This window comes from Leuciscus leuciscus (genome assembly GCF_965113295.1).
Source record: "Leuciscus leuciscus genome assembly, chromosome: 17".
Lineage (NCBI taxonomy): Eukaryota > Metazoa > Chordata > Actinopteri > Cypriniformes > Leuciscidae > Leuciscus > Leuciscus leuciscus.
In genome coordinates, this window is record NC_138741.1 from 13,956,781 (window position 1) to 13,970,129 (window position 13,349).

The 13,349-nt window shown below is 39.1% G+C and overlaps 1 protein-coding gene across 7 annotated transcripts in view; it reads left to right on the forward strand.

Moving 5' to 3' along the window:
- The window catches only part of esrrga (estrogen-related receptor gamma a), a 169,553-nt gene that overhangs the window by 88,624 nt on the left and 67,580 nt on the right, over positions 1 to 13,349 (forward strand). The window contains exon 1 of one of the 7 annotated variants that reach the window (XM_082142608.1): positions 9,656 to 9,981. The exons of 1 other annotated variant lie outside the window; for it this stretch is intronic. In XM_082142608.1, coding sequence (XP_081998734.1) covers positions 9,926 to 9,981 — 56 coding nt within the window. In that variant the 5' untranslated portion in view covers positions 9,656 to 9,925. Of the gene's footprint in view, positions 1 to 9,655; positions 9,986 to 13,349 lie in introns of those variants that run through there. 5 more of the 7 variants (XM_082142609.1, XM_082142607.1, XM_082142606.1 and 2 more) reach the window with 5 other exon arrangements.

Here is a 13,349-nt window from a genome sequence, read left to right on the forward strand (position 1 = left end):
TTTCAAACCTCTGTATGACTATTTCTTTTGTAGAGCACACAAGGAGAAGTTTAGCAAAATGTCAGCGCTGCTCTTTTTTGCTTGAAATGGGAATGAGAATGGTGATTTATACTGTTCAGAAAGGACAGTAGTCCATAAATTATATTAAACGGTTATGACTAAAATGACAGTTTTGTGTGATGAACTGACCAAAATGTAAGTTAAAAACCAGTTTGCTGTAGATATCAGATCTTAAATATGCTTAATTAAGAAAGAATAATATATTTGACATCACTGACATCAAATCTGGTATGGCGTGTCTTGAGGCACCATGTTTTAATGTATACAAGTGTGAATTTTTTGTTGAAAACACAATTTTATTTTTGGTCTTTTCGTCACACAAAGCTGTTGTATGACTTCAAATGAAGTGCATAAGCCAATCAAACAATGTGTGATGCTCCAAAGGAAATGGCCTGCACTTTTTGCCACAAACATGCAAAGGCTAAAAGCAAAATATTAACTTTATCAAATATGTTACTATTTTTGGTGGAATATTGCAAAATACAGTTTTATGACCTGTGAGACTTATTTGATGCTTAAACTTTTTCTTATATCACCCACAATTGGCAGAAATGAAAGAAAGTGTGTCATTTCTGTGCCTCTACTGGCAACAAACAGAATTACTATATGGAAAAATGACTTGGCTTTTTTAATCCAGATGATGTGTAATATTATTTTCTATACATATTGATGCCTCAAAATAATAACACTGGATGGCAATGACAAACTCAAGCGACCAGACACTTGAAATCTTGTGGTAAATAAAACTGGCCTGCAGTGTGGTGCTGAGCAGCTTTGGCATGATGAGAGTGATGTGGTTAAACAGGCCATGCTGACGTGATGGCAGCTCTCCATTCAGAACAGGGCCTGAGAGGCCAAGGCCACAGCCTGGCTGAGCAGGGACACTTTCAATAGGAATATTTAATTAGTCCACCATCATTTCAATCATTTATTTTTTAACTTTTAAATTTTTTCCTTTAGCACCATATATATATATACACAGTACAGGCCAATAGTTTGGACACATTACTATTTTTAATGTTTTTGAAAGAAGTTTCTTCTGCTCATCAAGCCTGCATTTATTTGATCAAAAATACTGAAAAAAATTTTATATTGTAATATATTATTACAATTTAGAATAATTGGTTTTCAATTTATTATACTTTAAATTATCATTTATTTCTGTGATGCAAAGCTGAATTTTCAGGATCATTACTCCAGTCTATCACATGATCCTTTAGAAATCATTCTAATATAATGATTCATTATCAAAGTTGGAAACAGTTCTGCTGCTTAATATTTTTTCATAACCTGTGATACTTTTTTAGGATACTTTGATGAATAAAAAGTAAAAAAAAAAGTTTTAAAAAAAGAAGCAAATGTTTTAAAAATATAAATCTTTTGTAACAACAATATACACTACTGGTCAGTAATTTGGGGTCAGTAATTTTTTTCTTTCTTTTTTTGAAATAAATCAATACTTTTATTCAGCAAGGATGTGTTAAATTGATAAAAAGTGATAGTAAAGAAGATTTATATTATTAGAAAATATGTTTTTATTTTGAATAAATACAGTTCTTTTTAACCTTTTATTCATCAAATATATTAGGCAGTAGAACTGTTTCCAACACTCATAATAAATCAGAATATTAGAATGAATTCTAAAGGATCATGTGATAGACTGGATGTCACATTAGACACTGAAGACTGGAGTAATGATCCTGAAAATTCAGCTTTGCTTCACAGAAATAAATGATGATTTAAAATTGTAATAATATATCACAATATTACTTTTTTTTCTGTATTTTTGATCAAATAAATGCAGGCTTGATGAGCAGAAGAAACTTCTTTCAAAAACATTAAAAATAGTAATGTGTCCAAACTTTTGGCCTGTACTGTATATATAAACACTATATTGCCAAAAGTATTAGGACGCCCCTCCAAATTCAAATCACTTCCATGGCCACAGTTGTATAAAATCAAGCACCTAGGCATGCAGACTGCTTCTAAAAACATTGTGAAAGGATAGGTCGCTGTCATGAGCTCTGTGAATTCAAGCGTGGTACCATGATAGGTTGCCACCTGTGCAATAAGTCCATACGTGAAATTTCCTCACTACTAAATATTCCACGGTCAACTGTTAGTGGTATTATTACAAAGTGGAAGCAATTGGTAACAGCAGCAACTCAGCCACGAAGTGGTAGGCCACGTAAAATCACAGAGCGGGGTCGGCGCATGCTGAGGCGCACAGTGCGCAGAAGTCGCCAACTTTCTACAGTCAATAGCTACAGACCTCCAAACTTCATGTGGCCTTCAGATTAGCTCAAGAACAGTGCATAGAGAGCTTCATGGAATGGGTATCCATGGCCGAGCAGCTCTATCAAAGTCTTAGATCACCAAGTGTAATGCAAAGTGTTGGATGCAGTGGTGTAAAGCACGCCGCCACTGGACTCTAGAGCAGTGGAGACGTATTCTCTGGAGTGACGAATCAGGTTGATTTTCAGGGGTTGGGCTTGGCCCCTTAGTTCCAGTGAAAGGAACTCTTAATGCTCCAGCATACCATACAAGCATACAAGACATTTTGGACAATTTCTTGCTCCCAACTTTCTGGGAACAGTTTGGGGATAGCCCAACATGACTGCACACCAGTGAATGAATGAATGAGGCATTTATATAGCGCTTTCATATGTACTACTGTACACCCAAAGCGCTTTACAATCATATCAGGGGATCTCTCCTCAACCACCACCAGTGCACAAAGAAAGGTCCATAAAGACATGGACGAGCGAGTTTGGTTCGGAGGAACTTGACTGGCCTGCACAGAGTCCTGACCTCAACTGATAGAACCTTTTACATTTAAAGTTTGGGTTGGTCATTATCGGAGATGCTAGCAATAGAACATGAACGGGAACAGCAGGGGGCAAACAAAAGCATCACGAAAAATGGCATAATGAAATGAGGATGAAAATGCATATGTTGACTGGCAGGTAGGACAACCTGACCGAATGCAATGATTGGACGAACATTATATGATCTTATGCCTTCCACAGACAAGATATATAAATATAAATATATATAGACCACTTAACTTAGTGATTGCTATCAGGATGTGAAGAGACTTTCAACCAGCATAACAAAAAAATTTCTCGAACAAATCACCTACCCTGTCTTTAATTATTTAAAAAAATTTCTGTATCTAATCTACCTAATCTGATCTACCTGGAAAACCTGAAAGCACAGTTTATTTAATTTGCATCTTTGTTTTGTTGTTTATTTGTGCTATTGCTTGTAGTTTGACTATTCTTATTTTATCACAGACTGTTAATAAGCTTGACTTTAATAGTGTTATTTATATTTTATATCATATGTCGACTCGAGCTTCAATGTGTCCGTAGAGGGTTTATATATATATATATATATATATTGCAATTTTATACTTTGTTTTTAATTCAGGCTTTTTAATGCAGCCTTAGAATCAGTGGCAGGAACACAGCGTGGTTCATGCAGGTGCACGACACACACATATAACCCTCTGAGACAGCAGTATTTTGTGCTCATGTTTACTCAAGCTTATCTTACATTGAAAAAAAATGTGTGCAGGAATGACAACCATTTCATGCACTGTACTGTCTCTATAGCTGCTCAAAGTATATCAGTTATATGCTGGTCATGTATCTGAAAGTAAACGTGATCCCAGCAGACCTGGAGAATGACGGAGGGTGTCTTAATTGTAACCATAGATAAGAATAAGACATGGTGAACTGCAAATACCATCAGTTAAAAGGTGCTTTAATGGGCTAATGTGTATCGCATATCAGAGCTCTGGGTATCTCTTCTGGATTTTTATATTTATTTGCGGTTTATTTAGGGCGTCCTGCGTGTAGTCAGACTGCTCAAATTCAAGAGGAGAGAGAAGAGGGTGGAAACAGGAAACAGCAGTGGCCATATCAAAGAGAGGTTAGCAAATGCTCCACATTGGGCTTGCCGCTGTCCCTGGAGCCCCCGCTAGCCTGTTATCACCCTGCCAAGCAGGGGGGCTTTGAAATTGGCACTTTCCTTCATGTGACAATTGTACCTGCTGATAGACCATTAGATTACTTAGATATTCACTGATTCGCTACCATATTAACCTTGTATTGCTTTCCCCTTCATAACAGTTGTTTCATAGGGCAGTTTTACTCACCCAACCAAGTCTTCTGAAAGTGGTGCCGTAGCAGTTATTTAAACCAACCTTTTGGTGCCCTGGAATTGACAATTGTGTGTGTGTGTGTGTGTGTGTGTGTGTGTGTGTGTGTGTGTGTGTGTGTGTGTGTGTGTGTGTGTGTGTGTGTGTGTGTGTGTGTGTGTGTCTGTGTGTGTGTGTGTCTGTGTGTGTGTGTGTGTGTGTGTGTGTGTGTGTGTGTGTGTGTGTGTGTGTGTGTGTGTGTGTGTGTGTGTGTCTGTGTGTGTCTGTGTGTGTGTTTGTGGTTCAGGTATTCCAAATTTTTAGTCCCCATGAGGAAATCAGCTTATAAATCATACTAAGTGAAAATGTAAAAATGCAGAAGTTTTCTGTGATGGTAGGGGATACAATACACAGTTTGTACAATATAAAATCATCATATCTATTGAATGTCCTCTTATACATGAAAACCCAGTGTGTGTGTGTGTGTGTGTGTGTGTGTGTGTGTGTGTGTGTGTGTGTGTGTGTGTGTGTGTGTGTGTGTGTGTGTGTGTGTGGTATGGAGTGAAAGAAAGGGGTTTGACAACATCGTCTCGTTACACTTGAAATAAAATGCATATTTGAAACATCATATAGCTTTTTTTTTGTTAATTTGGTGAAATTAAATTCATAAGAAAAGGCAGTGTATGATAAGTTGGAAATTTTGGAAATATTATTGATATCTGTAATTTCTATTGCATAAATAAATTATATATTAATCAGATTTGCTGTTAAACATTTCCATTCTTAAGAAATATTTGATGGCTAAAACAAATTCCTATATTGTATTTATTCGAAATAGATATTTGTATTGTCTCAACTGTAATAAATCATGGTATCTTACAATTTTGCTAAATTATTTACTAATTAACTTTAAAATTATTATGAGTTTGATAAGGTTTGACTTAAAAGGGCAGACTCAGGGGAAAAATCTGTCTAAAATTTACAATTTTATTTATCGTTTGACTTTAATATAATCTAGTACAGTTAATGTAATCATAATATTAGTAGAATTCCATATTGTTACTATGCATTTAAATTAATATTTTCCCATCTTAATTCTGAGCCCTAAAATATTCGTTCAAGTACTTGTATGACAAGGCAATTCAGACCACAGTGGCAGCCATAAATATATCCATTCTGTGACAGCGCTGGGGTAAAACAACAGAGGACAAACACACATACACACAGATGAGCTCTCCGCTCATCAGACAAACCGCACACGCACACACACACTGTCACACACGCTGACCACCGCACAGCCAGTAGCTCCCTCTGTTGACCACTGCTGAACTGCAGACTGAAGGGCTCTCCCGGCACACAGCTGCCAACCTGCCTTTGTGTCCCCATCAAGACGCAATACAAGAGCACTGCAGCACTCTCATATGACAGGCACAAACACACACACTTTTCAGTCTATTTTCTCTTGCGAGGGACATTGTGTTTCTGAGTTTGAGGAAGCAGAAGCAGATATTAGAAGAATACTTTTTAGATTTGAAGCTTTGCTTGATAACAGCACGTTTAGGAATCTGCAAGTGTAAGTTGTCACGTGGTGACTTAAACGGTGCGTCCACATTTTTCATGTCTATCACACAAATACACAATCAGTCAGACATTATTCATCACACTTTTTTTTTTAAAACACACGCTATATATGTATATGTAATACTTAATAAAAAAATAATAATAATATATATTTATATATATATATATATATATATATATATATGTGTGTGTGTGTGTGTGTGTGTTATTACCTATTACTCTCTTTTTAAATGAACATGAATATAAAAACATTAGATTTATGCTGTGTTTTTTTTGTTTTTAGTACAGTTCTCTTCTCAGCTCAAAAGCTTTCACTCTGAGACGCCCTGTACTGACCCGAGTGGCTACAAATAAGCATCCTGCCTCTTGAATTTATTACAGCCCAATTTTTGACAAGTTGATTTTAAACAACTCCAGCGGCGGGAGCATTGACTGTATGCTCGGCGGCTGGTCGGCTGACATGTGACCTAAGTGAACTTGCCCTCCCCTATTGACTGCCATGATTGATGCTCTGCCAAGCTAGCCCTGATAATTCTTAGCCACATGTCAACAGCCAGTGACCAAAAGGGTCATCCCTGTCTTTAACATTTCACACACACAAATAAAAAACACACACATGCTCTCACGCCCACGTACACACGCACAAACGCTTACAAAAGCCAGACTGGAGTCTTTTCATATCCTTTTTGAGACTTTGCACACCCGTCCTTGCTAGTGCCTAATGCGTTTTGTTTTTACATCTCAGAGCTCGTCTTTCAATCTGCCGGCTTGTGAATTGAATGCTCGTCCGTCTCTTGTGGCAGAACGGGATTCGGTTTGAAAGCGAGACGTGGCTCGTTGTAAAACACACACCGTCGGAACAATGGATGCAGAGGCGCTGTGCTAAAACTGCTAATGAAAAAGATGGGCAGCTATTGACACGTATCGACAGCCGCTTCAATCAGCGCAGACTAGTCGTGCATACTTAAGTTCAAATGTATTCAGCGGGGCAGCAGGGATTAAAGGCTGTTAATGGCAGCGTGTAGTAGCGAAGCCAGGCTCGATTCTGAATAACTTTATGGTGCTAAGAGCGCATTGTTGTCATGCTTAAACTTAATGTTGTTAGCATCTTGCTATCAAAGTCAGATTTACCTCAATTTTTGTTGTATGTAGAGGAGGTGACAGAAGTCTGGAGTGATGATTTGGGTCTTTCCAGCCCCACGTGGCCAGTGTTTGGGGGAATGGCTGTCCATTCAGCACAGATATGGAAATGTGACCTAAAGGGGGGTTTGTCAAAAGCAGCCGGGCCACTGTAATTGAATCAATACGTCCGGACACAACACTGCACCCCTGCTGTGAAGCCCAAATGAAAAAAGCACATCGCCTGTGCACAAAAAAAATAAAACACATTGTCTGCTAGTATGAACATTTGCTTTGCTTTGATTCAGGTTTGATTCACTTTAACCTTTTTCTCTACATGCTTTTAAAGCAAGACCATACATTTTTAATGTGGCCATCTTTTTGATTTCCTCTTTTTCCTTTTCGACAGTCTCAGTGTGCATCTTAGTTCCTCAAGTATGAGCAGATAAGTTTTGTCTGTTAGCTCCTGCGCTCAGCATTTGATCTACGTGGAACTCAATATGAGGAATGTTTGTTGGTCTCATGGGACCCGAGTGAACACAGGTATCCCTCCTATCTGCATTCAAACATTACGGCAGTTCCCGTTCCCCTCATCCTCTTCATTTCCGTTTGTCACAGTGCAATTAAAACAGTTTCAAATGGCAGTCGGCTGCCTGTCGTTTACACACAGCGCTTTGAAACCGCTGCTTTAGTATTTTTTAATCATGTGCCTTGTTTTTGTGGTGCAAAGATTGCAGAGACTGTACATTGTTTAAAAGCAGACAGATGAATAAATTAAACAAATGTAACTTTCGAAGTGTGAGTGTGTGTGCGAGCGCGCTGGCCGACCGAAAACAGTAGTGTTATTTCGAACTCCTTTGTTAGACCCAGAGCGTCCTTCAGCAATGGCAGCAGACTCCCATGTAATAAAAATAATCTTCTTGCAGTCTTTTACATTTCTCTGGAAACAAAGCTATGCGATTCTGATCGTTCAAACGCATTTCCTTTTCTTTTTCCTGCCCATCTGTTATTCAAAGGGAAAAGCCTGAATTTCACTCAGTTGTGTCTATATGTGCCATATCAAGCTTTTTCTTTCTTTGTGCAGTTTAGAAGTAGATCTTATTTCCCCGAAAGATATTAGTTTCCAGTGATGTGTGCGTTGCATTGATCTGCGCCTCTTTATTGTTGATGTGCATCTCTCATTCGATATATCTTACTCTACACAACGCACCTGCTGCCTACCTGAGCCTTAATAGATGTTTGTACAAATGTTTTTTGGTTTTTTTTGGGTTATTATTTTTTAAGTTGTTTTTTAAAAATATAGATGTTTTATGATTATGTTTTAAGCAATTAAATGACAATGACTACTGAAATTTAAATATTAATGAAAATAATAATAATATTTTTAGAATAAGGATTGTTGAAAATAGCAAAGATAAACAACTAAATGCAAATATTGAGTTATTTCTTCATTAAATATTTTATTTGTTTTAAGTAATGAAATTATGAAATGAAAATATATTTAAAAATATTGTTACAATTTATGATTTGTTAAAAGTTTGACTGCTTTGTGAATTATTATAATTTTTTTATTTTTTTTTATTATTATTATAAGGATTTTTGAAATGTTGAAAGATAAATTACTTCATGTTTATTAACAGTATTAAACTGTTAATATAAATCAAGTCAATCAAACAAATCTAGTTTTGTATGTGAGGTCCTGGGAACAGGTTTAGTTTAGTTTCACAGACCCAAGGCAAGCATTTTAAAGAGATGTCTGCCTCCAAAATCCCCACAAGTTTGAAATATGAAAGACGGTCAGATGCAATTTCTGTGGCGGCGTGGTGGGGCAGGCACAATGGTTTGTGGGCCGGTGCGGCACCTGAATTTTCTTATCAGTGGGGAATTGCGGTGTGCTGAGATGCCAGCAATATCTTCCCTGCTGCTGCTGGAAATGCAGCGAGCCGGTGACACACGTGTAAACATACACACGTACTTGCGAACCGCGCGTGCCGGCAGCCTGGATGCCCCGCAAATGTGGCTCAATCATTCTAGAACAAAGGGGTGCCTTTGATCTTCCCTCAGCCTTTCCTCGCTGTATCTGTCAGTGATGTGGTCACGGTAGCGTGTGTCCACTCCCTCACTTCCACATTTGCTCTGATGGGCCGCTGTTATGATGTTGCGGTTGATTGCTACGGTTTTTAGGACTGTATTGCTTCCAATTTCCCTGTTTCCACTTACTTAAAGTGCACGCCAGTATTCGCAACCCGAAAACAAAAATATTTATTTTCTTATAGCAGAACAAACAGTACTTTTAAATTCAAACTCACTGATTGTTTGTATGTTTAACAATTTTTTAATGTTCTACATGCAGGTGTAAGGAAGAAACAAACGACGGGCGGATGCAAAGCTAACGGCAAGCGGCTTCATTCACAATGTTTTGTATCAACAAAGTGAGCGGTTTTATCTCCGCACTTGACAGCGCGAGCCGATAAGCATTGCTGAGGGAGAGACGCGGGCTGCTTCTTTAAACCTTCTCTCACCCCCACTTTCCCTCTCATTACACCACTCCCCCTCCCTCCTTCTCTCTCTCTCTCTCTCTCTCTCTCTCTCTCTCTCTCTCTCGCTCGCTCTTTGTCTTTCCCCTCCCCTCTCTCCCTGCTCCGTCTCTCTGTGGGCGCAGACACTACCCTGTCTCACTCCAATTGGCTGGGAAGCCACCAATCTGGCATCCGGGAGGGCCGGGGGGACTGCATATGCAAAGCCCTGCTTCATATTAATGAGCAGCAATCGTGGCTTTAAGTCCTTGATTAGAAGAGTGCAAGAGCTTTTGGTCCCAACTGGCTGTGCCTATAGGCTGTCACCGGGAGAACGGTCCTGTTAATTGCACTGCTCAGTCACGGAAGGGAGAGAGAAGAGGAGGAGGTACAGAGGGAGAGAGAGAGAGAGAGAAAGAGGAGCGGAGACAGAGAAGCCAGAGTGAGAGAGAGAAAACTTTAATTTATAGAAGAGGTTTGCTCAAACGATGATCGCAGAGCGCACATGGATTCGGTAGAACTTTCGCTCCCTGAGTGTTTTTCCCTGCACTCCGATCAACAGTAGGTACATTTTCCTTCCTTGTACTTCTACTTATAGTTATGTATCTGGCTAGACTGTTTGTTTTGTCTGTAGTTCCTGTCCTGGCAGTGTGTTTGTGTTTGTTTGTTTGTGTGTTTATGTGTGCATGTGGTCACCGTAGTCCTCCTTGTCAAGGTTGTTTTTGCTGTCAGGTAGCGTCTGGAGCTGTGTGTGCGTACTTACGTCGTGCCGGTAGCTGACGGCTTATCCACTATTACAGCAATCTGTGTCCGCTTTGACAGGACAGAGAGTGTTTTGTGTAAATCATTAGGAGTGTGTGGCAGAAAACAACATGAGAGAGAGTGTAGAGGGAGGAGGGGAAGACGAAAGCCATGGGATGGAAGGGAGAAAACGGTCTTAGGCGGCTTGCATCGCAGACCGGTCACACAGCATGTGGCCCGCTAAATGTATTAAAGACGGTGTGCTGGATCAGAGAGAGAGAGAGAGAGAAAGGGAAGGAGGGAGGGATTGAGTGCGCGGGGCACGAGCGGACGGTCCAGGAGCCGGTACAGAGAACAGCTCCATAGCTTCATATTTATCCCTGTCCTGCTCCCTTCTGTCAGCACAGAGCGAGGAAATGTGAATACACTGATTTAGATGTCAAGCACTGTGCTGACGGTTTTATTCTAGACTTTTATTCTGTTCTAAATACCAGCTATTTTATTTAGTTGTTTGGCTAAATCATGCTTATATAAAATCTTATATAAAATCACCTGAGGTAAAAGCAAAAAATTATATATTTACGGTTAAATATAGACGGTTAAAACAACATGCATAGTGGGTCTTGAAAAAATATAAATTCATAAAACAATTAAAAAATAATCGATTTAAAAATGAAACTTTTATAGACCTTTAAGTCATGTCTGCTTGTAAAAAAAGGTGCATTATTTTGTCAGTCTTTGCTTTCTGAATCTGACAAAATAGTGATGTAGCAGAACAAGTGCACGTACAAGTTTGATTAAAGAAACAACAGAACTATTAACCTCTGCCCTGTGCTGCATATGAATACTGATAAGAAAAATAGGCTGTGAACTGACAACACCTAAAAGATGAAGAAAAGAAAAAAAGACACATAGAGACTGAGAAGGGTCAGAAAGATCACAAACAGGTAACCAGCCTGGTCTCCTAAACCTTTAGCCACCGTCCTGCAAAGTACAACAAACCAGCAGCTCAACTTCTTCCTGAACGCTTGCGATTTATAAACACACCTGAAGAACATATGATAGCGTAGTTGTAAAAGTCAATGTATTTAGGGAAGTTTGAGATTTGAAATATCCTATGTTGTTGGAATGACAGCAGTCGTGTGGATGTGCTGGCACACACCCTGCACAGGATCATTAGATTGACTGGATTATTCAGACTCATGAAAGGAAATTCGGAGATAAGAGTGTCGGTTCCTCACAGCCTTTTAGCCATTTGGCGCTCGCTCGCTGTTTGATCTTTATTTTAACACAAATTGACTACTGAGATTCTAATTAGTATATTAATGATGGTAATAACAACAAGTGCTGGTTTAGCTATTATCATAATTACAGACTCTCACCGTCTGCATGTACATTTACATCTGCACGCTCATTTTAATATTTACATTCACAGTTGGAGATATTATGGAGCGTGTTTCAATGTCTTTTTGGATTATCTTAATTATGATGGTAACGTTTATATCTTTAGAAATGTGTTTTTTATTCAATAATATAATTACTATTGCTATTATTATTATTTAGATATTAGTTTATCAAATTATTTTGGATTTCTAAATGTTAATTGTTTTATTTTTAAAAATGAAGAATTTTTGTAAACAGTTTTTTTTTGTAAACAAAAAATATATTTTAATCAATTAAAATTTGTATTATACACTATATCATTTGTTTTAAAAATGACAGTTTTTCCACATATGTGGTGTACAACTTTTATTGTTCAGCGTGTTTTCAGTTTTGCTAAACGAATGAATGAGGACATTTATAAGACTTCCAAATTGACGTGAAGAAAATCATGAAGCTTCTCAAAAGATTGTCGTAAAATTACATGCATGCTTTTTATAATTCTTCACATTTGAATGTTTACTCAAAACCTTTACAAAAATTTTGGAATGGACATGTATAAGAAACCATTTTGAAGTAAAAAAGAAGAGGAAGGAAATTACATCAAAGCTTAATGCTTGACATTTTTTAATTTCACCGGAAGCCAGCAGTCAGCTTTTTAAAGGCAATAGAGTGTGAATGTCCACTGGAAGTGCGGGTGTCATGTGTGTAAAATCACTGCTGGCCTGCAGTGGGCTGAATAGTTCAGCTCAGAATCGTGCAGAAGGTGTCTGAGCGTTCACTCATGCGTGTTCAACCTTTTGTCGCTTTTGCGGATGATTTTAAAACACCAAACCCCCCCTGTGGCCCTTGAAGAAAACTTGATTTTGCGTTTTCCTTCCACCCGTCCGTACTCTCTCTCTCTCTCTCTCTCTCTCTCTCTCTCTCTCTCTCTCCCTCTCTCTCTCTCTCTCTCTCTCTCTCTCTCTCTCTCTCTCTCTCTTGTACGAGAAGCGAATGAAACCCCAGAGGCTGGGATCAGCAGGAATAAAGAGAGATTGTGTAAATTAAATTCCATTTAATCTCCTTATAAAATCATTTACTTAATTCATCTGTCAAATGATGTCAATATGCACAGCGCAGATTTATTTATTCTGCCATGTGTGGCGTGTGTGTGTGTGTGTGTGTGCGGGGAGGCCTTTGTTGCCGTTCAGCCCTGATTTGGCTCCATCCCATTCCCCTGTGTGAGAGGTGTCGTGGCTCGTCCTGCATGTCTTTCTCTTTCCGTGGCCCCTTGTCGATTACTGTCTGGACACTCTTTGTCTTTACGCTGTCCTGCTTATTGGAGACAGAGCATTGCCACTTCCCCTTATTTGAAGGGGTCTGAGGCATTCCAAGGGTAATTAACTCCAGTTAAAAGAGAACCCCCCTCCCTCCCGGCCCCTCCAGCGGCCTGTCATTCAGGAGAAAAGAGAGGCCGGAGGGGGGGCTGTAAGGAAAAAAGGGAAGCTATATTTTTGCCCTTTTGTTGAAAAGTGCAATAAGTGGCCCGTCGGACGGACGCACACACTCGTGTGAAACGGTCGCACGCAGGTGCCGTGCACATGAAAACACACGGCCGGCCGTGCGCGCAGGAGCCTGATGATGCAGTTGTCAATTTGTGTGATTTATGCATCAATCCATCAGGATTTTCCGAATGCAGTGCGGCATTTTTTTTTTTTACGAGAAGTTGAATAAGGGTTTTAACAGGGCCCACGCCAGCTGAGACTCGCTCGTGTGCGTCAAAAAACAACCCACTGCCATTAGCGATTAGACCCCTGCATTCGTGT